Here is a 26,312-nt window from a genome sequence, read left to right on the forward strand (position 1 = left end):
CACAAACATCTTGGGATAAGGAAGATTATATGCTTAACACATGGTCGCATTTTATTTGCTAGTTATAGGTTGCTATAGTTGGTGATACAGACTTTCACTTGCTGGGTCTGACTAAACAAATGACTTCCACTTTTCATGACTCAGTTATTCCTTTCATAAAATGGGAATGCTACTTTCAGTGTACCTGTGAGGTATTGTAGGGGTCGAAAGGCCCAACTGAGATATAATAGCACCGACGTAGTAGATTTGATAACCTGTGAAGACATTCTTAACTCAGATCTTAGGCACCTTGGTCTTGACCATGATATAGAGCAGTGATGGCGAACCTAGACACGCGTGGCTTGTCAGAGGTGACACGTGAACTCATTTTTTTGGTTGATTTTTCTTTGTTAAATGGCATTTAAATATATAAAATAAATATAAAAATATAAGTCTTTGTTTTACTATGGTTGCAAATACCAAAAAATTTCTATATGTGACACGGCACCAGAGTTAAGTTAGGGTTTTTCACAATGCTGATACGCCGAGCTCAAAGGTTCGCCATCACTGATATAGAGTGACAGGATGAATCTCTGGTTCTTGTCAGCAGCTTTTGGTGCTGCTGCTGTTGTGCAAAAAATTCAGGAACTCCTATTCAGGAGCTGCCTTTTGGTCATGCTGTGATATTTAGCATTTCCCAGGGGTGACATGTCATTTGGAGTCAAATTTGATTAATAAGATGGGAATCTAATTTTGTCATTCAATTTTTCTTTAAAAACAGGTATGTTACTATGAATTTCTAAGGCCTATTTTGTGTGAATTATAAATGAAGTATGACATTTCAAAATATGTGTGGCGCATTGGGATTACATATGTTCCCTCCATAATATGTATCTAGAGGTTAATGCACACTTACACACAAGTACTAGCATATTTGTTAATGACTTGTTGCATTGAATATGTCATAATTTCTGGTATCATGGAGGATTTTTGCCCACATGATGGATGACATGTCCATTGGGCAACAGATATGTCAGTTTGCATCCCAATTAGAACGGATTTAATTTTCATGCTTAAGTACTTAATGCTTTTCATGGGACACTGATTTTTCTTTTCTTTTCTTTTGGAAAAACTAGGTGATATAGAGAGAGTACCCAAAAAACGACAACTGGAAACTTTTGGACACTGGCCCAAACACTCAAGGAGGAAGTCCCAGAAAATCTCTATGTCGCCCGACCGGTTCCTACTGACAGTTAATGCCCTGCAGCAAGCCCGTCATTCAGGGAAGTATGCCTATCCACATAGGACCCAGTCCCAAGTCATTGATGTTTGGGAACCTTCAATTTTGCACCCAAGGAAGGTCCTTAGTTTCAAAGGAGAATCATTACAACATGCAGTTGACACGTTGAGAGTCAGCCACCCTCCCATAGATGTGAAACAAACCAATATTTCCCTTGAAATCCAGAAACTGCAGCCCAACTTGAAGAACTCTTTGCACGATTCCCGAATCCAGTCTTCCATACCCCAGCCCATGATTATCCGCTCCAGGATCTCTGGCAGCTTAAAGGTTGAAGATCAAGTCACCAGTTCCATTGACGGGGCAGTACGCAGCTTCAGACCCTTAACCAGCCTGCATGTCATTAAGGCAAACCGCATGGTGGCTCCACAAGTAGATACGACAAGCCAGCCTGTCAAGAAAGAACGGCCTTGCTTCTCCACGGCCCTGGATCCATTTAGAATTAACAGCGAATTCATGCTGTTGACTGTGAGGGAGGAGAAAGAGTACAAGGAAGCCAAGCTGAAAGAATATCAGGCCACAAAGCCCACTGGAGTGGTCAACCCAGAAAGGGCCAGAAAAGCTGCATGGATCAGGAAGATCAAAGGCCTGCCCATAGACAATTTCATGAAGCAAGGGAAAACCGCAGCCCCTGAACTTGGTCCAAATGTATTTATCTGAACCAGCCTTGTGAAATTACAATGTCTTGCAATAAAAAGGAAACCAAGTAGACATTGGTGTTTGGCTTATTTTATTTTATTTTAGTGAAGCTGGAATGACATAGGGAGGGTGCTTGCTGTCAGTCAAACCTGGGAACAGAAATAAGTGGGGCCTGTGAAAATTTGGGAATACATAATCCCCAGGAACTCGCTCTCTTGTTCCTGCTTCCTTGCATTTCATGTTTCCTCCATAACCATGTGGCCCTGCGGACCCCACACGCAGTGTGGACTGATAGATGCAGGTGGGGACACAAGCTAAGCTAGCCTGATGCTGGACTGGACACTGCTCCCGTATGGAGCGAAAACTCTGGACACTGGCTCTGATTCCAGCTCTGCTGAAGCCACAGCTACACTGCTTCCTCAGCAGGACAAGGGGACATGGGAGCTTGGGAACTCAGGGGTTTAATTCCACAGAAATAAAGCTTTCTACAACAGCTCATCCTCCCGTGCGAGGCTCAGAAAATTCCTTTTCTCGGGAAATCATGAGAAGTGCACTCCCACTAGCAACAGATGGAGATGTGGAGATCTCCCTACCGCTAACAGTATCAGGGTCCAGGCAGGTGATTTAGAAGAGTGCAGTCCACCATTGGAGAGTTCAAGCCCCATCCAAAGGGGACTGCTCCTAGTCTGTGGCCCAGGATGGCCATAGGATGCTGTGAGATAATAGAAAATATCTATTGGTCTCTGCCCCACGTTCTTGGCACAGCTCCTGAAAGCCCTGTAATTTCCCAAGCAATAAGAATAATAGGAATATCTTTTGTTCTAATATTTGTCTTTGACCCCCTCCCTGGCACAGACATCTTGAAAACCTTTTAATTCCTAAGTGATAACAACACTTAGTGTTCTAATGATGTCACTGGGCGGGCTCCTCGAAGGGCTCTTATCACCAGAAAAAACAAGCCATGAGGTTTGGAAAGAGAGGCTGGAAATGGAGTTAAAGATTAGACATGCCTGCATGAGGAAGCTCCATAAAAACTCCAATAGCAGGGGGTTTGGAGAGCTCCCCGGCTGGTGAACACATCCACATCCTGGGAGGCGACACACCCCAGCTCCACAGAAGCTCCTGAGCTCCGGACCCTTGCAGACCTTGCCTTATGTATCTCCATCTGGCTCTGCGATTTTTTTGTTTTTGTATCCTTTTATAAACTGGTAAATAAATGTAAGTGTTTCCCTGAGTTCTGTTAGCTGCTCTTGCAAGTTAATTGAATCTGAGGAGAGGGGTCCTTGCAAACTCTGATCTATAGCTGGTTGGTCAGAAGCACAGGTGATAACCTGGGCTTGTGACTGGCATCTGAATACGTGTGTGCGTGTGCGTGTATGTGTGTGTGTGTGTGTGTGTGTGAGAGAGAGAGAGAGTCTTGTAGGACTGAACCCTTAACCTGTGTGATCTGATGATGTCTCCAGGTAGATAGTGTTAACATTTAATTAAATTGTAGGACACCCAGCTGGTGCTGCAGAGAATTGCTTGATGTGGAGAAAAACCTCAAGATATTTGGTGACAAGAAATTAAGTGTTTTATGAGTAGTAAAGAAGACATACAGGAGAGAAACACAGTAGGGAAGAACTAGTTTTTTTCCTACACAGGATATAACGTGAATTGAGATTTTCCTATACAGATGGTAATGAGCTCAAATAGTATGCAAAACAAAAACAACAAAAGCCCCAACCCCACAACCCCTCACAACCTACAGGGCATGGGCTGTCTAGATGCAGAGGTAACCTGTTCACTGCCTCCACTTTTCACTTTCAAGTACAGGAATACTATTGTTTGCCAAATTGAAAACAATTTCTTTTCTTATTAGGTTTAAAGTAGCACTGTCAAATAGCCATGTAACAATAGAGATTTTAATAGAAAGAATTCTCTCAATTAAGGAAATGTGCTAATTCACATTATTCCACGAGCCTTCAACAGCAGCTGGACCTGTAGGCCACCCGGTAGGATGCTGTTATGATTAATGTCAAAGCTGATTTACGACCCCTGAGTTTCACATCCTTCATATGGGCAAGATCACAACACCATTAGCAGCTGAACTTAAAACAGTAATGCGAATACCATCTTCTATTTACGAGGTGCTTACCCTGTACATTACCATTATCATCCCCACGTTACAAAGAAAGAGGTACAGAGGTTAGCTAATCAATAAGAAGAGGAGCGGAGGTGGGGGGCTTTGGGGCAGCTCAAACCCAGAAGCTCACACTCCAGGGACCAGCTCCCAGCCTCTCTATTCCTTACTCTTTCCGGGTGTGTTTTCCTCTCATAATTAAACCCTCCACTATCTACTGGATTCCTGCTTTGTTGTTCTTACTAACTTTTTACCCCTTCGCAGGAGCACATCAATTTTTTTCCATTGCTTCTAAAATTTAAGGTAGAAATATGATACCCTCGCCTTCGGACATTGATGCTGGTAGGAATAGTAGTAATAGCTCTCAGGTGGCACTACCACCTCCACGCGGCTAGCCACGCCCCCACTCGCCCCGCACAGCTTGCCGCGTCCCTGGTCGCTCCGCCCCCGAGTCGCCCCGCCCCAGCCCGCTTCTCGCGACCCTTCGCCACGCACGCTCCGGCCTCCAGCTTGCCCCGCCTCCGCTCTCGCCCCGCCCCCACGCTCGCCCCGCCCCGCCCCCACGCTCGCCCCGCCCCATGTTCGCCCCGCCTCCACGCTCGCCCCGGCCCCCGTACTTGCTCCTCCCGCGAGGCGCTGAGAAGCGGAAGTGGGGACGGGCTGGGGCCTGCACTTTGGCTCCTCCAGGACTTTGGTGACCCAGTCGCGTCAGTTCCAGCCCCCGCCCGGCGGTCGGCGCTGACGTGGCTCCCGGAAGTGAGGCTAACCTGGACCGCCATGTTGCAGCAGGTGAGGGGCTGCGGCGGCGGTGGAGGGCGGCTCTGCCCGGCCTGGGCCTGGAGAGGATGGGGCGCGAGCGGAACGTCCCGGGCTTTGGCGTCCGCGCCCCGGTGGCTGCCCGAGCCCGAGGAGGAGCGGCGGGGGCGGGCTCGGGCCGCGGCGGCTTCGGGGGCGCCGCTGATGTGGACGCGCGCACTGGACGGGCGCGGGCGCTGCGTGCCGGGGCGGCTGCAGGAACGGGGCGCAGCGGGGGAGGCGTAGCCTGACCGCGAGGGGCGCGCTGCTCACTGCACCTGCATCGGTGGTGGCTGGAGGATTTAATCACAGCCCACACGTTTCCAGTCAGATGAGTGTGGATAACTCAGAGTCCTTTCTTTAAAGAAGAGTTGTGCGAAGTGCGCTTTCACTTCGCTCATAGGTGTGTTTCCTCTTGGAGGGGTTACTGCGGCCCAGCGCCGTCCAGGCCCTGCCCTCCGGAAAGGCCGGCAGCGTGTCACTGAGGACCCGCTGGTAACGCAGTGGCCGCTTTTCCTTCAATCTCTCCGTTTATGGTCGCATCACCTTCCCTGGCTCGGACCCTCCTGGGTTCCTCCTACAGGGACCATTGTGATGGCATCACTGCGGCCACCTGGGCGATCTCCCATCTCAGGACCATTCATTCAATCCCTTCTGCCAAATATTCTTCCCAAGTAAATGTACAGATTCACACTATGCGGGGATTAGACCTTGGACTTCCCTGGCGGAGTCAGAGGAGCATTATTGTCCCACCACGGTTAGTGGAGGGGATGGCCTGAGAGGGCTTAGAGGGGAGCGGGTGCCAGGCTGTGCTGTGTCAGGAGGAGCCTGTTTTTCAGCCACGTGCTGTGCGTTGTAAGTAGGGGAAGGATATGACCTAATGTGAAAAGGTCACCTTGGCTGCTGTATGGAGACTGGACTGTTTGGATCAAGAGCTTAAGGCGTCAAGGGTATTTAATTTTCTTATTAGGTCGGTAATTCCATAGCATCATACTCTTGGCTGCACAGTGTTACCATCTAGAGCAGTGGTTCTCAACCTTGGCTGCACATTAGAATCACCTGGGAATCTTTTTAAAATCCTGATTTCTGGGCCTCATCCTCCGGAAATTCTGTTTCTTTGTTACTAATGTTGTGGCCCCACCCCATCACAAAGAAACAATTTCCGGAGGATGAGGCCCAGAAATTAGGATTTTAAAAAGATTCCCAGGTGATTCTAATGTGCAGCCAAGGTTGAGAACCACTGCTCTAGAGAGCTTTCAAAAATCCAGGTGCCCAAACCACACCCCAGGCCCCTTACCCCTGAACCTCAGGGCGGACCCAGGTGGTTCCAGCCTGTAATCAAGGCTGAGGACAGCTGGTCTCTGACCTGAATCCGTTTTACCTTTCTAGCCTTAGTTCCCCACCACGTCTTCCCCCTTTCTCTTACTCTGTGGGCTCTGGCCGTTCCCTGTACATACTTTGTGTATTCTCACTTCTGTACTTTTGAACATATTCCTAGGTAAGGGACTGGAATGAGCAGGAGCCTACTTGTTCTGTCTCGGCCCTGCTGGTAAACTCTCCTCCCGGAAGCTTCTCCTGATCCTCTGCCCTGTGCTCCCACTTGCGCTTGTCTTTTTCCTGGCACTGATCAGTCTGCCATGCTTCATAGGTGATCGCCTCCTCTGTGTCCAGTTGTATTGCCTGGCCTCCTGCTCTCCTAGACACTAGGATGTACAGCGCAGGGTCAGACCTTGCCCTCCAGTAGCTTACCGCTTGGAGGGAAGAGGAGTACATAAGAATAATTCTTATTCTTGCATAAGAATATCCTGAGATAATTGTTCAAATGGAGATTTGGTCAAGTGCTGTGGGGACAGGGGAAATGGTATGCCTGAGGATTCCAGGGAGAGTTCCTCTGTTAAATCAGTATTTGAGCTGAAATTTGAGAGATGATTTGATTTTGCCTAATGGTGAGCTACGTAGGAGATGGGAAAGGGAAGAGCTTTCTGGGTAAACGTGAAAGGCAGAAGGAGGGGAGAGAACTGGTGTTTTCAGAACATGCAGTAACTGTTGCTGTAGTGTCCAGTGGGAGGGAGTGTCAGAAGGTAAAGAGAGGATCAGATCATGAGGGAGTTGAGTTTTATTCCGTACGTGTAGGAACACCATAAACAATTTGGGCCGGGAGTGACGGTATGATTTTCATGTTGGGAGGATCACGCAGTAGATAATAGGCTGGCGTGGAGCTGAGCCTGCCACTCGAACTAGAAGCAGGGAGGCCGATGAGTGGCTGGCACTAGGAAAGGTATAAAGGTATACAGATTTATTGTGGTTGAGGCTGAAGGTGAACTGCAGTGAGTTGAAATGTGAACCACTCTTAGAAGTCTAAAGTTGTGAAAGGAAGGAACCCTTTGGAAAGTGGGAGATAGAAGGAGAGATTCAGGTCAGGGTTTTTAAAAAATATTTTCACTCTATAAAGGACACCTGAAGAAGTTTCTATGCTGATTGGAAAGATCTAATAGAAAGCTTTGAAGATACAAGAAAGTGTAAATAAAGGGAAAATTAATGGAACAAGCCCCCGAGGAGGCAGGAAGAGAAGCGATTCAGAGCACAAACGGTTTTGCTTTGGGTAAAAAGAGAGTTATGAGAAGGGGTCAGGGAAATAATGCAAGTCAGATGGTTCTGTTGAAGGAGCCAGAAATATTGAGTTTCTCCCAATGCAGGGCCATCGGCTGCACCCCGGTAGTTTTCACAGGCTTATCAGCTTGGGTACGGATGGAGACAGCAGATACTTGGATTACCACGTGGGGTTTTGCCAGTCGATTTGGACGGGGGTGAAGGGGCTGCACATGCCCTTTTCCTAAGTTCTGACTCCAGATGGCTTTGACCATACCTTAACCTTGTTTTCCATTTTGACTAGCATGCTTGCCTTGTATGTAGTCAGCATGTACATACTGAATTCGTTTTGCTTCATGGGTATTTAATTTTCTTATTAGGACAGTAATGATGACAGTGAAGATGTTGCACTGTTTGATGCAGAAGAGGAAACAACTAATCGACCCCAAAAATCCAAAATCAGGTAGGAGGATAACTTTTACGAGTTGTGTTAGTGTCTAGTACTTTCTGCCTGTGACAGCTGATGGGATTCAAGCAGAGTGGTTGTGATGTCCTTGTGAATATTGTGTCTCATTAGTGTGATCTTTAGTCTTAGACAAAAATGGGGACATTTCAGATTTTCATTGTGCATAACTGACATAGAAATTTACTCAACACTGTTTTCAAATCTGCAAATCCAATTACATGAACACTACTATGTTTTCCTTTAAATACTAGTAGTTTCTGTAGATGCATTATGACATTTTGATTTATTGTGCAAATTTCAGAATTGCATCTTTTATATAAACTAACGTGAAAATATCATGCCAAACATTTCTATTCCAAATTTAGTTCTCTCTAAAGAAATTCACTTAATGGAATCAGATTCTACCTGAACTTTGAAAACAAAGTGAGAGATGCCAGTCACAAAAGACCACATAATGTACAATTTCATTTATATGAAATGTCCAGAATAGGCAAATCTATACAAAGTTACATTAATGGTTGCCTAGGGCTGGAGAAGGGATGGGGTTGGTATAAATGGGGGTGAGTGCCCATGGGTAAAAGTTTCCTTTGGGGTAATTATGGTGATCGTTGTACAATCTATGAATATATTTTAAAAAAACATCAAATTATGTACTTTCAATAGGTGAATTGTAAGGTATATGGACTATATCTCAATAAAGCTGTTAAACTCTTCCTGATGGTTACTTTGTCTAAATGCCTGAAGTATTCAATGAGCTGTTAAAGTCCTGTTTACATAATGTATTTGCTGTTTTACAACAGGGCTTAGTCATATAATGGGACTTAAGAAAAAAGAGAGGTTGGTGATTTGCTTCTTCCTCAAATCATCTTTTATTTTGATCAAACTGCATGGTTATGCTATGGCTGAAGCATTTTTCATCTACATCTGCAGTAACTGTCTAAAATGTAATCACATTTCTTTTGTTATGTTTTGGTTTTCAGACATCCAGTGGCATCATTTTTCCATTTATTCTTTCGAGTCAGTGCAATTGTAGTCTATCTTCTCTGTGAATTGTTCAGCAGCAGCTTTATTGCCTGTATGGTGACGATTATCTTGTTATTGTCATGTGACTTTTGGGCAGTCAAGGTAGGTTTGATTGTTTTTATTTTGAAACCCCATTTAATACGATGAGATTGAATGGTGTATAAACAATACAAAAAATGAAACATAGCATTTTTATTAATTTATCTTTTTGTTACCTTTGGCCTCATCTGTGTTAAAGTGCCAGGTGTATCAAATCATGTAATCAAATCAATTATTACACTATTTGTCAGCCTGCATCAGCTTTAAAATCTAATAAATGTGACTACATACTGCTTCTAATCCATTTCACCTATTTTGCTTTGGGGTCACTTCTGGCTGTCTAGATAAGACCTCAGGATAGTTTGTTCACAAATACTTAAGGAGTACCCACCATCTGTGAAGGCTCTAGCACAGTAGTTCTCAACCAGGACCTGTTTTGCCCCCCAGGGCACATATGTCTCAATGTCTGATGACATTTTTGGTTATCACAACAGGTGGGGGAAGAGTGCTCTTTGCATCTAGTGGGTAGGGGCCAGCGATGCTGCTAAACATTTTAAATGCACAGATTGGGTAGTTCCCCAAAACAAAGCATTATCTAGCCCAAATTGTCAATAGTGCTGAAGTTGTAGGGGATAGAAAGGAATGTAAGAAATGGTTTCAAACTCAAAGGCAGTGATGAGTAGAGAGATGGATGGATAGATAACATAGGTACACTTGTGATAAAGTAACTTTTAAAGTATAAACTGTAGACTCTAGGTGGTAGGTATATAGTTGTTAACTGTAAAACTACTCTTCTGTGTGCTTGAAATTTTCATGGTAAAATGGTTTGGGGAGGAGGGGAAAAAAAGCAAAAGCTAATTTTGGAATTTCAGATACATATATTGATTCAAAGACCAGTAAGATGTGTCAAGTCTGTTCACCGCCACCAACGCAGCAGTTTTTAGACCTTTTGATTCTTACAAATACCAGAAGTGGTTGGTTTGGTAGTGGCCAGTTTCCATAGGCCACAAAATGCCAAGAATGAAGAGTACAGAAGTCTGTTTTATTTAAGCTTTTCTTTTGTACAGTCTTTTTTGGCTTGCTTTTCTTTGAATTTCTTCTGTTGCTTTATGCTCTAAAGCAGCCGTGGGCAAACTACGGCCCGCATGGATCCGGCCATTTGAAATGAATAAAACTAAAAAAAAAAAAAGACCATACCCTTTTATGTAATGATGTTTACTTTGAATTTATATTAGTTCACACAAACACTCCATCCATGCTTTTGTTCTGGCCCTCCGGTCCAGTTTAAGAACCCATTGTGGCCCTCAAGTCAAAAAGTTTGCCCACCCCTGCTCTAAAGTGTTTGCTGTATCTTGGTCACAATTTTGTTCCCTTTTATTGTTCATGTAATTTCTGTTTAGCTGGATAGAACATGACCTTCAGTCACTTCTTCCTGGTAATTTCCAATTTCTTATAATTAAATCCTTCTGGGCTTAGAGGTTTAAAAAATATGCCCCCAAAGTATATTTTCTGATAACTTGGGTTTTTTTTGTTTGTTTTTTTGTTTGTTTTTAATGAGGGATTTAAAAATGTTACCCTTTATCTGGCAAAATTACTTATAGATATCCAAACAATTGCTATAAAAAGCGTAATTAAAAAGTCAAGATGGGGAAATTATTGAATGAACTTGGGAAAGGGATAGGCAGGGTTCCAAACCTAGTTAAAACAGATGTATCATACTAGTAATTATTATAAATTTCAGTATAGTTGTCAAAAGAAGAGATATAATCATTAAAACAAAAAAATTATTTAAAATTTAAAAAAAATTTTAAATGTTGCAGTCTATGGTGCTTTTGCTTTATTCCATACTCTGATGGACTAAAAAAGTTTAATGGTTTTAAAATTCTAGTGTTAACTATTAGTAAAATTTAAAGTAAGTGTGTATCTTTCATAGCATTGGAGAAGATAGGAGCAACTTAAACATAGTTTATAAAGCAAGGGAAAGAAAGCGCATGCCAAGGAAGCTTAAATGTCATAAGGCATAGTACAAGGTGATGCAAGTAGTAGCAAATTAGTACTAACAGTAAATGTAATTTGATTAAACTCTCTTTTTAAAGATGAGAATTCTAAGATTGTGCCAAAAATCAAAAGTCCAACCAAAAAGTTCTAACTGAAATCATGACATTAGAAAAAAGTATAAAATGCAAAGATAACATCAGACCAATTCAAAAAAGAAACTTGGTATTATTATTATTAGATAAAATAGAAATGGGAGTAAGACAGCATTCAATGGAAGAAAAATCATTTTATGAATCACAGTAAGGCTCATTCACAGAGTAACAGTACATCAACCTATGTCTAGAGAAAAACTTAGGAACTCTAGGAGAAAATGGAAGGAACATTATTGTGATAATAGTTGACAAGCCACTGTCTTTGACCAATCAAAGCAACAAAAGCTGAATATAAATAAGGTCAAAAGGATCTGAATGAAATAACGAGGTCAGTTTAATAGTGGTATTTGTAACTTTTTACATGCAAGGATAATTTAATAACAAGAGTTTAGTTCCTATGCAATATTTATAAAATTAATCAAATATCACTACGAAGGAAATTCAAATAAATTGCTCAGAGCAGCTACGTTTTCTAGCCCAGTGCAACAAAACTAGAAATTAATAAAAAATAGTTGTCGAAACTGGAACTTTTAAAAGAGTCAATCTAAAAAATATCTTGGCTTAGAAAGAAAACAGAACTGTCTGCTTTTCTACCTAGAATGTTCTTCTCATCTGCATATTACCTTAACGTAGGGATACCTAATTGTTTTTGTTTCATGGGTTCCTTTTCCAGTCCCATGAAGCTATGCATAGTGCTTTTAAATACTATTCTGTGGTTTTTATCGTGACAAACCACCAGTACTGTTAATTATACTGTGGATAATTGTCTATATTCATTACTTAAAGGTAAACTAAATTTAGCCAGAAGATAGTGAAAATAAAAAGATATAATTTTCCCCATCTAAATTCACAGAACCTCTGAATCTATTAGTGGATGCCATTAATTAAAAATCTCCTGTATTATTGATTTATACTTATTCTTTAAATTTCATTCCAAATGTTGATTCCTCAGAGAGTCATTTTCTGATTCCTGACGAGATAATATTTCCCTGTTAGAATCTTAAGGCACCCCACACCTCTCCCTCACAGTACTTAACACATTTGGTAATGGAACGTATGCCCATTGGTTGGCTGCCTCTCTTCCCCACAAACACGTGAAGCTCCAGGAGGACAGAAAATGTATCAGTTATCCCCATTTTTTTACATGCTTAATAAATACTTGTTGAATAATAAACATTAGGAAAGCTATCAAAATAATTAGTTATGTTCATAAGAGGAAAATAACTTGGTATATTTGAAGTACTGAGAGAAGTCCAGTACTTGCAACCATTGTCTTAGTTTGAGCAGATATAAAAGATGCCATATAAACTATAGGGATTTATTTCCCAAAGTCTGGAGGCTGGAAATCTAAAATCAGGGTGCCAGTATCATTGACTTCGGCCGAGGACCCTCTTCGGGTTCCAGACTGCTGACCTCTCCTTGTAACCTCACATGGCAGAGGGCAGAGAAGAGGTCAGAAGATCTCTTTTGATTCTTGTAAGAGCACTAATCCCATCTATGAGGGCTGTACCCTAATGACCTAATCTAATCCTAATCACCTTCTAAAATCCATGGTGTGGGTAGAGTGTCAGCATATAAATTTTGGGGGGACATAAACATTCAGTCCATAATAACCAATTTAAGAGATATATAGTTATAAAATATAAAATATATGTAGCTGCAGTCAGAATATATAGGAAAAATAGGTCACAGTAGCTAAAGAGTAAGGCGTTTAGGAACAAATTACTGAACTGGAGAAAGGACAAGAATTCATGAGGGAAAAGGAGGTGTTTATGTATATGCTTACCCTGTCACCTCCACCCTTGCTGGTCCTGCCATTGCCATTATGTTTAATCTTTGGTCCAGGCCTGGTATGTAATGGTCTTTAACTGAATATTATGGAGGTAAAGTTGATGCTGTTTTGTTTGTGAAATAATATGGTAGATTTTTAAATAATGCTTTTAAAACATGTTGCATATATTAATCTTTACCAGAATGTCACAGGTAGACTAATGGTTGGCCTGCGTTGGTGGAATCATATTGATGAAGATGGAAAAAGCCATTGGGTGTTTGAGTCCAGGAAGGTAAACTCCTCCCTCCCCCAGTTTTTAGTATCATTCAATGAATTATGTGTAGTTTACATTTGAGTGTCTATGGATGAAGTGTTCAAGATTAAAAGTACTATCCAAATCATTTGTCATGTCAATGCTAAACCAGATGGCCTTCTAAAACTAATTATATTTTTCTTACTAGTTCAGACCAGCAACTGTACAGGAAGGAATCCTCAGGGGGTGGACTTTGGGTTAGAGTTTATATAGTGTGCTGAGCTGCCTGTTAGGAGCTGATGACAAAGGGTCTCTTTCCTTAAGTTGCCTGGCCTGGAAGTACTGCTTCTAATAGCTTGTTCTCTCCTTGCTCCAATGGTTCTTTCCCATTTGTGGGCAGGAGAAAGAAGGATTGCAACTGGATAGAAAATCTGAATTGATCAGCGCAGTGCCATCTTTAAGTTGGACCTTCCGGAGCCCTAGGGGACCCTGGTCTGTTTTGGGTTGGCCTGCTTGTCTATAATGAACGTTGTTTGGGAGGCAGAGGACAACATTTTTGGAGACAGTACCAATGAAATTGCTTGCCTTCTGCATGGAAGGGTCTTCACAAGTGTTTCTCAGAAAGCAGCATATGCTTAGTGAGCCCATATTCCTTTACATTATAAAATCTACCTTATAAACAACTCACCACCCTTATAAATTCCTGGGTTCTGCTGAGATATTTGGGTCATTATCCAGAATCCCTCAATTCCATTTTTTTCCTCTGGACCCTGACTCGACTTTTTAGGATGACTATTATCTTGATATCCTTGATCCTCACCTAAGAAGGTATCATTTAAAGCTTCTTTATATGCATAAACATTATAAATGCAAGAAGAATTGAAGTCTATCAGAGATCATTCTTAACTCTCTACTCTGTCCTGAAAATTCTTGATTTAAAACTAGTATATTTAAACCAGTTCCTAAAGTTACAATAATGGTAGACCTAGTAGCTGGTTTTTTTGTTTGTTTGGGTTTTTTTTTTTTTTTTTTTTTTTTTGGTTGGGGGAGGAGGGTGATGGTTCTAACTTAGGACTTTGGTTGTCTGTACACTGGGGCCTTGACTTACGAGTGTCCCGACTAACGAGTTTTTCGAGATACGAGCCGTCTCTCGGCCGATTTTTTGCTTTGAGTTGCGAGCTAAAATTCGGGTTACGAGCCAGCTTCAGATACCCCACCACTAGTTGGTGCAGCGAACGTCACAGTGAACACCACAACATCAGCCCAGCATCACTTGTCTCACTCGTTCACTTTAAGATTTGACATACGAGTAATTTGAGTTATGAGCTCTGTCACGGAACAAATTAGACTCGTAAGTCAAGGCCCCACTGTATTTATTTGAATTTGAAGATAAAGTGTTTTTCATAAAAAATGTTAAGCAGTCTTACTGATAAATATCACAAAATATTGGTTATTAAATTCATGTTCTTGTGTAGGCATCTCCTCAAGAGAATAAAAATGTTTCTGAGGCTGAATCAAGAATCTTTTGGTTAGGACTTATTGCCTGTCCAGTGCTTTGGGTGATATTTGCCTTCAGCGCTCTCTTCTCCTTCAGACTGAAGTGGTTGGTGAGTATCAGTGTATAGCCATTGAATAATCCATTAAAATGTCTAATGGATAATCATAGTAAGCATCCATCTACGTTAACATTAGGGTCCCATCTTGAGTGGGCAGCTTGATCCTAAATTTCCCATTTGATTTCCCAACTCTCCTTTTTAAGCATTGATGAGCAGAGTCGTAGTAAAGACCCAATTTCACCAGTTCTCCAGATGTCTGGCAGAATTTTAATTTAACCCACCTGGTACATAGATTACTGTATTTATCACATTGTTAACTTGTGGGATGAGGATATCAGTAAACTCCAGACAAACATGTTTATCTTAGTTTGGAACTAACAGAGTAGTCCTTTTTAAAATATTGTTTGCTAACCTGTTCTGGCTATTGCTTATACAGTAAATCTTCCCAAAATTTAGTGGCTTAAAACATCAACAGTCATTTCATGATCTCTCTGTTTCTCTGGTTTATGAGCTTGGGAAGGGCTTATCTGGAAGTTCTGGCTTCTGTAGTTGCAGTCAGTCAGTTGCTGGAGTGGCTGGGAGCTGGAGTGGCATCTCCTCTTCATGAGGCCCACAGCCTCCCAATGGTCTGAACAAGTGGCTTGGGCTTCCTCATAGCCTGGTGTCCCCATGGCAATTAGATTGCTTACTTGGAGGGTCAAGCTCCAATTAAGAGTGTTTGAGCTCACAACCTGAATTACCTTTTACAACTGTACAAGTTTGCTCAGGCTACTGAAACAAAAGACCACAGACTGGGTGGCTTAAATGACAAACATTTATTTCCTTACAACTCTGGATCCTGGAAGCTTCAGGTCAGTGTGTTGGTTGGGTTGGTTTCTTTTGAGGCCTCATTCCTTGGCTTGTAGATGTTCACCTTTTCCCTATGTCTTCATATGGATTCTCTGTACATGCCTGTGTCCTGTTTTCCTCTACTTATAAAGACATCAGTCATTTTGGATTAGGGCCCACCTAGTGACCTCATTTTATTGTAATTACCTCTTTAAAGACCCTGTCTCTAAATATAATCACACTAGAGGCCCGGTGCACAAATTTGTGCATGGGTGGGGTCCCTGACTTGGCTGGCGATCCCTCCTGGGGAAGGAACCATGGGAGGTTGGCCTGCCACAGGAGGTTGGCTATAGGAGTGCACTGACCACCAAGGGGCAGCTCCTGCATTGAGTGTCTGCCCCCTGGTAGTCAATGCGTGTCATAGCCACCAATCAACCGATCATTCGGTCATTCAGTTGCTTAGGCTTTTCTATATATACTAGAGGCCCGGTGCACAAAAATTTGTGCACTCGGGGGGGTCCCTCAGCTTGGCCTGTGCCCTCTTGCAGTCTGGGACCCCTTAGGGGATGACCACCTGCTGGTTTAGGCCCGCTCTGGGGAATTGGGCCTAAGCTGGCAGTCAGACATCACTCTGGCAGCCTGGGAGCCCTCGGGGGATGTCCACTTTCCAGCAGAGAGCAGGCCTAAGCTGCAGTCGGACATCCTTAGCACTGCTGAGGAGGCAGGAGAGGCTCCTACAACGACCGCTGTACTGGCAGCCATCAGACTGGCTTGTGCCTGAGCAGAGCTCCCCCTGTGGGAGTGCACTGACCACCAGGAGGCAGCTCCTGCATTGAGCGTCTGCCCCCTGGTGGTCAGTGTGTGTCATAGTGACCAGTCATTCCCAGTCTTTCTGCTGTTAGGGTCAGTTTGCATATTACCCTTTTATGATATAGGATAGAGGCCTGGTGCACGGGTGGGGGCCAGCTGGTTTGCCCTGAAGGGTGTCCTGGACCTGGCCAGCCTGGGTGAGGGGCTGATGGGTGTTTGCAGGCTGGCCACACCCCCTTTAGGGTGGGGGGTTTCCACTGGGGCGCCTGGCCAGTCTGGGTGAGGAGCTGAGGGCTGTTTTCAGGCTGGCCAAGCCCCCCGGCGACGGAAGCTCCCAGCCTCTCCTTTTTTTCTTTTTGTTTAATTCTGGGATTTATTTACCTTCTATAATTGAAACTTTGTTGCTTTCAGTGGAGCTCAGAGCCAGCCAGGAAGCTTGGCTTCCTCCATCACTGGAGCAACCAAGCCTCCTGCTCGCTTCAGCTCCGTGGCTGCCGGCCACCATCTTGGTTGGGTTAATTTGCATATAGTCGCTCTCATTGGCTGGTGGGTGTGGCTTAAGGTGTATCAAAGGTACAGTCAATTTGCATGTTTGTCTTTTATTAGATTTGACTAGAGGCCCAGTACATGAAAATTCATGCACTGGATGGGGGGATTCCCTCAGCTCAGCCTGTCCCCTCGGGGCAAGAGGCGACCCAGCGATCAGGGGAAGGCCATGCCCCATCACACCTCTTCTGCTACTACTGTCAGCAGTCCAAGCCTCAGCCGGCCCTGGTTACCTGAGCCTCTGGCGGCCCTCAGTGGCTGGACAACTGCTATCCGAGGCTTGCCTGTGCCTCAGGCTGGCCCTGGGGGGCTGAGGGGACTGGGTGTCTCCGGAGGTAGGCACATGTAGCAGCCAGGCCCAACTGGGGGCAGGCCTGGCTTTGCCGGGTGCCTGCCACCCTGGTGGGGCTGAGGTGATTGGGCGCCGCCATCTTGTGGCTGTGGGTACCACCATCTTTGGGAGCGTGGCAGTCAATTAGCATATTCCCTCATTGGCTGTGTGTGTCACCATCTTTGAGAGCGGGGCAGTCAATTAGCATATTCCCTCTTTATTAGATAGAACTAGAAGCCCAGTACATGAAATTTATGCACGGGGAGGGGTTCCCTCAGCCCAGCCTGCACCCTCTTCAATCCGGCAGCCCTCGGGGGATGTGCAACTGCCTCTCGCAATCCGGGACCGCTGGCTCCTAACCGCTTGCCTGCCTGCCTGATCGCTCCTAACCCCTCTGCCTGCCTGCCTGATCGCCCCTAACCATCTCTGCCTGATCGCCCCAACCACCTCTGCCTGCCTGCCTCCCTGATTGCCTCTAACTGCTCCGCTGCTGGCCTGATCGCCCCTAACCGCCTCTGCCTCACCCTCGCCCCACACCTGGGACCCTGGATTCCCTCTTCTGATCGGTCACAGGCACCCGGGACCTGGGCTTCTCTTCCTCTGGCCCGCTGCAGGCACACAGGACCTGAGCTGGCTTCGCCCGCGCTGGCCGCAGCAAAAGAGGACCGTGAGCGGGCAGCTTCACCCAGGTCGCAGGCACCCAGGACTGCGGGGCAGGTGGCTTGTCCCTCTCCTGGGCTGCAGGTGCAGACGCAGCTACTGGCTCCTGGGACTGCAGGGACCGTGGGGGCGTGTGGATTGTCCCTCTCCTGGGCTACAGGCACAGGAGCAGCCGCTGGCACCTCAGACCGCGGGGCGGACAGCTTGTCCCTCTCCCGGGCTGCAGTCGTAGACGCTGGTGCCCAGGATCTCAGGGTGTGTGGCTTGTCCCTCTCCTGGACCGGGCCACAGACCCAGCCACTGGCTCCCGGGACCCCAGGGCGGGCATCTTGTCCCTCTCCTGGGCCGCAGACCCAGCCACTGGCTCCTGGGACCGCAGAGCCTGCAACTTGTCCCTCTCCCGGGCCACAGGCTAAGGCATAGCCGCTGGTGCCTGGGACCGCGGGGTGTGCGGCTTGTCCCTCTCCCGGGCCACAGGCGCAGGCAAAGCTGCTGGTGCCCAGGACCATGGGGCAGGCAGCTTGTCCCTCTCCCAGCCACAGCTGGCTGGTCCTTATTCCTCTCTCGTGAGCTCATTTGTTCCTAGCTGGTCCCCATTCCTCTCTCCCCAGTGTTGAGTGTCTGATCTGTTACGGTGTGACAGCATGAGGGCGTGACAACCATTTGTATATTATCTCTTTACTAGAGGCCAGGTGCACAAAATTCATGCACTGGGGGTTGTCCCTCAGCCCAGCCTGCACCCTCTCCAATCTGGGACCCCTCAGGGGATGTCCAATTGCCAGTTTAGGCCAGCCTTATCACCCCCTAACAGCTCCCCTGCCGGCCTGATTGATGCCTAACTGCTCCCCTGCTGGCCCAATTGCCCCAACTGCCCTCCCCTGCAGGCCTGGTCCCCCCCCAACTGCCTTCCCCTGCTGGCCTATTCGCCCCCAACTGCCCCCCGCCCCGTCATCCTGATCGCCCACAACTGCCTTCCCCTGCTGGCCATCTTATGGTGGCCATCTTGTGATAATATATGGGACGGCCATCCTGTGACGTCGTGTGGGGCAGCCATCTTGTGACTACGTGGGGGTGGCCATCTTGTGATGACATGAGGGCATGAGGACCACCTAGGCTTTTATTAGTATAGATTATATAGGACTAGAGGCCTGATGCACGAAATTCGTGCATGGGTAGGGTCCCTAGGCCTGGGCGGCAATCAGGGCCGATCTGTGGGGTGACCGGCGGGGCGACTGGGGAGTCCCTGCTAGCACCCGCCTTTGCTGGCCTGGCTCCTCCCATTTGCCAGCTGGCCAACCCCGCCCCCCACCGCAGCCGCTGGTCGCCTCCCTCTGCAGAGCAACCAGCGGGGTGATTGGGCTTTTATTATATAGGACTAGAGGCCTGGTGCACGAAATTCGTGCACGGAGGGTGTGTCCCTCAGCCGAGCCCGCACCCCTTTTAATCCAGTACCCCTCGGGGGTTATCTGACTGCTGTTTAGGCCTGAAACCCACGGGATCGGCCCTAAACCGGCAGTGGGACATCTCTCTTACAATCTGGGACCACTGGCTCATAACCACTCACCTGCCTGCCTGCCTGATTTCGTGTAACCACTCTCCCCTGCCGGCCTGATTGCCCCTAACTGCTCTACCCTGCTGGTCTGATCGCCCCTAACCGCCTTTGCCTTGGCCCCCGCCACCATGCCTTTGTCTGGAAGGACATCCGGAAGGATGTCTGGAAGACGTCCGGTCTAATTAGCATATTACCCTTCTATTAATATAGATAGATTCAGGAATATTGGTATTAGGACTTCAGCATATGAACTTTTGGGAGACATGATTCAGCCTGTAATAACAACCTACCTTCAGAAGTCACAGCATCACTTTGCTACCTATCCCTGTTCAAGGGAGTGGGAATTAGGCTTCACACCTTGATGGTGGGGAGGACTCATGTTAAAGAAGGTTCTAGAAGAACATGTGGAACAGGAGATACTGTTGCTATTATCTTTGGAAAATGTAATCTGTTGCTTGACCCAAACTACGAGTCTTGTTCTTTTAATGGTTAAGTTTGTCTCACTTGACTATTGGTATCAGATATATTTGCTTTTTAATTATGTTTTACCCTATTTTTTTTATATTTTCTTGTCTTTGTTTTGCTATGTAGGTTCTCATTTTCTTTGCATGTATACATAAATGCTTTCCCTTTTTCAAGTTGGAAGGTTTATTGTCTACTTTTAGTTTTTCTAGTACTTATCTTTATTACATGTTTGTATCATACCTTCTTTCATTAATTAGGAAATGCATTTAATATCTGTTGATTTCCTGCTATGGAAATGGAAGAGTTAACACTCATGGTTTCTCCTACCTTTCCTCCCTGCTTCCACCTCTGAATTTTTGTTGAATATACAGTTGACCCATGAATGCAGTAAAAAATCTGTGTGTAATGTTGGTCTTCCCAAAAACTTTACTACACAATCTTTATTTTAGTTATTTTAAGTAATACACTTAAACCTGTTTATTGACTTTGTTTACAAAAGAAATGGAATACTCCTAAATCCCCTCCTTTGTTTCTTCTCTTTTCTATCGCCTGTTTTGTTTGTTCCACTATTACTTTTATTGTCAAGGTTCATAATAATTACCTTTTGAATGACATTTCTGACCAGTTGTTCTGTCTTTGATCTACAATATTTTAAAATACATTGATTCAGTCTTTTTATTGCAGTTTTTCCTCTGACCTCCTGGATGGTTGGCTAAATTTCATTGTTGGGTGATTTAAAAAGCAAGTTGTAGGTGTTGTTTTCCTTTGGCTCTGTCATGTTTAAGGATATGAGCCTATTGACTTTATTCTTGAAATAGAGGTCCTGTGCATGAAATTCGTGCAATAGGGTGGGGGGTGTCCCTCAGTCCAGCCTGCACCCTCTCCAATCTAGGACCCCTCTGGGGATGTCTAACTGCCGGATCGGGCCTAATCTGGCAGTCAGACATCCCTCTCACAATCTGGGACTGCTGGCTCCCAACAGCTCGCCTGCCTGCCTAATCACCCCCTAACAGCTCCCCTGCCAGCCTGATCAATGCCTAACTGCTCCCCTGCCAGCCCAATTGCCTCCAACTGCCCTCCTCTCCCAGCCCAATCACCGCCCCCCCCAACAGCCCTCCCCTGCAGGCCTGATTGCCCACAACTGCCCTCCCCTCCCCCCCATCTTGTGGCCACATGGGGTGGCCATCTTGTGTAAGGGTGTGACGGTCAATTTGCATATTACCGCTTTATTATATAGGACTAGAGGCCTGGTGCATGAGATTCATGCACTGGGGTGGTCGGGTGCGGGGAAGGTCCCTCTGCCCAGCCTGCGCCCTCTCACAGTCCGGGTCCCCTCAGGGGATATCTGCCTGCCAGCTTAGGCCCAGGGGATCGGGCCTAAGCCAGCAGTCAGACATCCCTCTTGCAGTCCGGGACTCCTTGCTCCTTACCACCTGCCTGCAGCGGAGGCATGAGAGGCTCCCGCCACCGCCGCTGCACTCACCAGCCATGAGCTCGGCTTCTGGCTGAGCGGCGCTCCCCCTGTGGGAGCGCACTGACCACCGGAGGCAGCTCCTGCATGGAGCATCTGGTCCCTGGCGGTCAGTGGACGTCATAGCGACCGGTCATTCCGCCAGTTTGGTCTATTTGCATATTAGGCTTTTATTATATAGGATGCCTATTTGGCTAGGATAATGCCCTCAGGTCACAGTTTCTTGCACCATTTAGAAGACATTTCTTATATTGAATTTTGCAGAGGAATCTGAGACTTACATAATCTCCATGGAAGTGAGTGAATCATTTTTCTCCTTGGACAAAATTAAATTATTTTTGAAGTTTTAAAATATTATAACTGGAATGACTTTGTGTTTATCTTTTTGTATTGATTTTTCTGGAAACTGTGCCCCTAGTATATGTAGGCGTAGGTTTTCCTTCCAATCAGGAAGATTGTCTTCTGTTAAGTCTTTAAATTTATGTTAAGTCTTTAAATTTATGTTCTATTTTGATTTCTCTGATTCTGAGGTATTTGTTATCTTTGTTGTATCGTTTTTATCTGTTCTCATCTAGCATATTTAATTGCTTTGATCTTTCAGTTCTCTTCTATTTATTCATATAGCAAATATTTTAAGAGCCTGCTGTATGCCAGACCTGTTCCAGGCACTGCGGGTATTGTTCGGGCCAGATAAACAAGGTATCGCTCTGATAGAGCTTATGTTCTGCTGGAGCGTGCTGTGGACCTGTGGACTGGCAGCGCGTCAGAGAGTCAGAGAGCAGGCGGTATTAGAAAGGCAGTGACACCAGTGAGAGTTGAGAGTGCAAGGGAAAGAAGTAGGTTACTTCAGATTGGGGGTCAGCAGAGGCTTCTCTCTGTATTCCTTAGCTTCATTTTCACCTCCTTCTATTGTGTTGTCTTACCTTCATTCACTTTGAATTCGTATATTTAGGTTCTTCTGTCGGGTGAAGCATTCCTAGGAATGCTTTTTATTTTGGTGGACTATATTTTTTTGAATAGATTCCTCACCTATCCTTTGCATACTATGTCCTTATTTTTATTTTTTTGGTGTAGTCTTGCATAGGTGCCTTTCCCTTTTCCCTCTCCATTTGCTCCTTACAGTGGCAGCTCTGTACAGACCACATGCTGGATTGGTGTGGGTGATTCCCTTCGACTGCCTCCCTGTGCTGTCTGAGACACTTGGGCTCTGCTGTGAGCTGGACATGGCTGGTTGAGGCAGGTGTGAGGAGGAGAACATAGGTCTCTGGCTGCCTTGTCTGGCTTGCTCAGGTTTTGCCTTTCTTATGTAGTGGAGTTCTTGTTTCCTAGTTGGGTGTGTGTTCTATCGGCTCTATCTGTCCGCTTTGGGTCATTTGTGCAGCCTTAGCGTCCATCTGGGAGAGTCAGCCTAGTCTTTCTTTAGTAGTGTTTCCACTTCCCTAAAAGAGCAGGCGAAGGTTGTGTAAAAATGATGGTTTGGGCTCCTATGTTAAGACCACAGGGGGGGAGAGTGGCATCACCAGGCTCTTCATGAGTCTCTCTACACCCTCTGTTCTCTTGAAGTCATTGGCTTGCTGACTGGTGGTCCTTCTATGCTTCCTCTCCTCCTCCCCCGCCAGGAAGCATTGCCATAGCGGGCTGCTGGGATTTTCCTGCCTCAGATGCGTCTCTGTTGATTGAGAGGGGCTTCTGCTCTCTTACCTATTTCTGCATTTTCTCTTAGGGTTATCTGTATCCCCTGGCCTTCTGCCTCTCTAAGTTGTGAAGGGGTGGTGATCATTAGTGACATTTCTCTTAGAGATTTTTTTGGAGAGTTAGGAGCTGTAAAGAGAGACACCAAGATGGCTCTTTTTCTTACACCAGCCCTTTTTTATACTTACTGGTACTAACTTATTTGCCTTAAAAAAAAAATTTGCTATTTATATCTCAGAGGGAGGGAGACCTTGATACCTGGCTTCACTGCACCGTTGTATAGACTGCTTGTTTTATGCATGCCTTTTACAATATGTTGCCATTGGCTGACACGATGCCTCAAGTACCCTGCTGAGTCTGATTCAGGTGCCCTGGCTGGTTGGTGCATCCTTACCCCGGAGGGTCCTAGTTTGAAAAGCATGGGAAGTGGAAGGAAATTTATTTAAATCAAAACATAGTTTTATGTTCATTTAGGGAACTAGCAACCTTAAGTGTTTATTTCTATGAAACATACATTTAAAATAAAAGTACAACTCTACTTCCTTTACTAAGTATTTGAATCTGTTCCTTAATTAAAACAAACATATAAATCCTCTCACTTGCTAAAAATCACCTTGTTAAGGAGAGTAAGCCTGGGTTGGAAAAAGGTGTTGTGTTTAGCTGTCTTGCTTTTTAAAGATGTGAGTTTCTCAAGTGATCCTTTTAGTAGCAGATGGGTTGATGGGTTGTTTTTTCAAGAACAGGTTGGCAAACTGGTCTGCAGGCCAGATTCAGCCCAACATCCATGTTTGTACATTTTTATTGGCACACAGCCTTGCCTATTCGTTTACATAGAGTCCGTGGCTGCTTTGGGGCTAGATGGGTAGAGTGGAGTGTTGCAGCAGACCGTGTGGCCCACTGAGCCCGAAATGTTTATTGTTGGGCCCTTCACAGGAAAAGCTTGCCATCGCTCTGGAATATTCAACCATGTGATCCCTTTACATTGTCCTAATTAACTTCATTTCCTCAATATTTAAGAGTAGGCTTGACTTTCTTTTTCTTAATCCTTAATGATCTTAATGGGGTCACCCTGATGCGGCCACAGAAAGAAATACGTCTACCAAAGTGCATTTCCTCCTAGCTCCACCCTCGCCCATCCACTGCTCCCTCACAGAGGATAAACACCTACTGACTGAGGCACTGTTTGCTGTCCTGGAGGCCACCTGAGACACACACATCAGCATAGAGCAGGGTTCACCTGTGCATGCTCCCTCTGTTGCACTTTATTTCTTGACCATTTGTTTGTAATTAATTCTTAAAGGAATAATTAACATTTGAGCCCCTTCTGATTCTCATTTACTTTTTTTACATCTCTGGAAAATGAAGAGTGGTCCCTGTGGTAGTTGGCTGGGAACAGCACGGGTGTTAGACCCATGGGGTCAAACTGGACCTGGGTTCAGCAACCTCAGTACTGGAGTTCTGGCCAGTAAAGAATTCTGAGCCAAGACTTGGACTGTAAGAGAACATTTATTTATAAAATCACCAAGGAAGAAGAAGTAATTTGTAGAAAAAGTGGGCTTAGGAAAGAAGTTATAGAAGTAAAGGAAGGGCCTTGGGAGTGAGGAAGGTAATGGTGATGCACTTGGGGGAGGGGGAGGGAAAACCCAGGGGAAAGGGAAAGGTGCTGGCTGCTCCCATGCTGGGTCCTCTGTCCTAAGGGTGTCAGGGACGAGGTCCCAGGGGAAACCTTTTTTTTTTCTTTTTAAAATTTTTAATTTCAGAGAGGAAGAGAGAGAGAGAGAGACAGAGACAGACAGACAGACATCAGTGATGAGAGAGAATCATTGATAAGCTGCTTCCTGCACATCCCAGACTGGGGATCCAGCTCGAAACCTGGGCATGTGCCCTTGACCAGAATCAAACCTGTGACCCTTCAGTCCACAGGCTGACACTCTACCCACTGAGCCACCAGCTAGGGCCCGGGGGAGATCTTAGTAGAATATTCAGCAACTTTCCTGGTGAATCCTTTCAGGGTCTAGGTCTCCCCTGATTGGTTGGTCAACACCAGGGCAGGAGTCACTAGTCAAGGCAGCTGGTTCTGAGGCAGCCATGGTCATTGTCTGGTTTTGCTGCTTTTCTGGGCCTGGAGCTGAAATACAGCTGAGGCCTAGATGTTATCTCTAGGGAGGAAAGGTCAGGAAGTCCAAACCGCATGACCAGCGATATGCCAGGGGAGGAAAGGCTGCCCTGGGATGAGGTCCCACCCTACAATCGTCCCTAGGCACTTAGGGCTTTCTACCCTGATGATCTTCTGTACCTGGCCCCTCATCCTCACCCTGCTCATGTCTGTCTAACTGCCTACCACAGTTCCCCACTGGATTCATTCCCAGGGATGACATGGTGCCCACTGTAGCATGTGTATTTAACACGTTAAGCCCCATGTTATTCACCGGTGACTGACATTATACCTTCCGTCCAGAAGACAAAACAGGCTGGGCACTTAACGTATTAATGTTTGTTGGGCAGGTGATGGGGCGCCTTTTGCAGAGTACATGTTGCATAGATCTATTCTGGCAGGTGAAGGAGTCTTATTGGCACAGCTCCCCTTCATAGAGCTTCCTTTTCCTTCTCCCCAGGACACTGTTGGGTCTCATTCATGGTGTTGGTAAGTAATCATTGCTTATTTTTCTCTCCTAGGCTGTGGTTACCATGGGTGTGGTGCTGCAAGGTGCCAACCTATATGGCTACATCAGGTGCAAAGTGGGCAGCAGAAAGAATTTAACCAGCATGGCCACATCTTACCTTGGAAAGCAGTTTTTAAGACAAGTAAGTTTTTCTGGCTGTGAGGCTAAATTTGATGTGTCAAGTGACTAATGCAGTAATTTCTAACTCTTGTAGAGTTTAATTTTTATGAAATACTTTAAGTTTTTTAAGGCACATATTTATTTAGGTATGAGTTGATGATAGTTATTTTAATTAATTTTTGGAGGCTTTTAAGACATCCCAGAGTATTATCAGTGTCCTAAAATTATTTTAAAACCAGAGAGGGAAACTGTCATTGATAATAGCTTACTAAAAAAAAAAAAAAAAAAAAATCAGTTACTTTTCATTAATTCTGGGGGCTCTAACAGTTTTGAAGAGTGATATTGTAAGGTTTTATATAGAAAGAACTATTAGAAACAAAATAAGACTGTATATTTTAAGAACATAATGGTTTTACTACAATTCCCCAATATGAATATTTAAATCAGGGTTTTCAGTGGGATAAGTAGTAATCGTAGATTGTTAAATTTCTTGGG

At 45.1% G+C, this 26,312-nt stretch overlaps 2 protein-coding genes across 4 annotated transcripts in view; both read left to right on the top strand.

The window, feature by feature from the left end:
• Positions 1–1,968, top strand: part of FBXW10B (F-box and WD repeat domain containing 10B) — a 44,263-nt gene extending 42,295 nt beyond the window's left edge. The window contains exon 14 of the mRNA XM_070394368.1: positions 1,116–1,968. Within this exon, the coding sequence (XP_070250469.1) occupies positions 1,116–1,936 (821 nt within the window). The 3' untranslated portion in view covers positions 1,937–1,968. The remainder of the gene's footprint in view (positions 1–1,115) is intronic.
• Positions 1,969–4,671: 2,703 nt separating this feature from the next.
• Positions 4,672–26,312, top strand: part of TVP23C (trans-golgi network vesicle protein 23 homolog C) — a 29,015-nt gene continuing 7,374 nt past the window's right edge. Inside the window, exons 1-6 of one of the 3 annotated variants that reach the window (XM_070395317.1) lie at positions 4,672–4,826; positions 7,802–7,884; positions 8,868–9,012; positions 13,073–13,162; positions 14,599–14,730; positions 25,711–25,839. In XM_070395317.1, the coding sequence (XP_070251418.1) occupies positions 4,815–4,826; positions 7,802–7,884; positions 8,868–9,012; positions 13,073–13,162; positions 14,599–14,730; positions 25,711–25,839 (591 nt within the window). In that variant the 5' untranslated portion in view covers positions 4,672–4,814. Of the gene's footprint in view, positions 4,827–5,170; positions 5,236–7,801; positions 7,885–8,867; positions 9,013–10,349; positions 10,385–13,072; positions 13,163–14,598; positions 14,731–25,710; positions 25,840–26,312 lie in introns of those variants that run through there. The other 2 variants (XM_070395319.1, XM_070395318.1) reach the window with 2 other exon arrangements.

Source organism: Myotis yumanensis, unplaced genomic scaffold (assembly GCF_028538775.1).
Source record: "Myotis yumanensis isolate MYYU_CA2020_CCGP unplaced genomic scaffold, mMyoYum1.0.hap1 SCAF_16, whole genome shotgun sequence".
In the NCBI taxonomy this organism is placed as follows: domain Eukaryota; kingdom Metazoa; phylum Chordata; class Mammalia; order Chiroptera; family Vespertilionidae; genus Myotis; species Myotis yumanensis.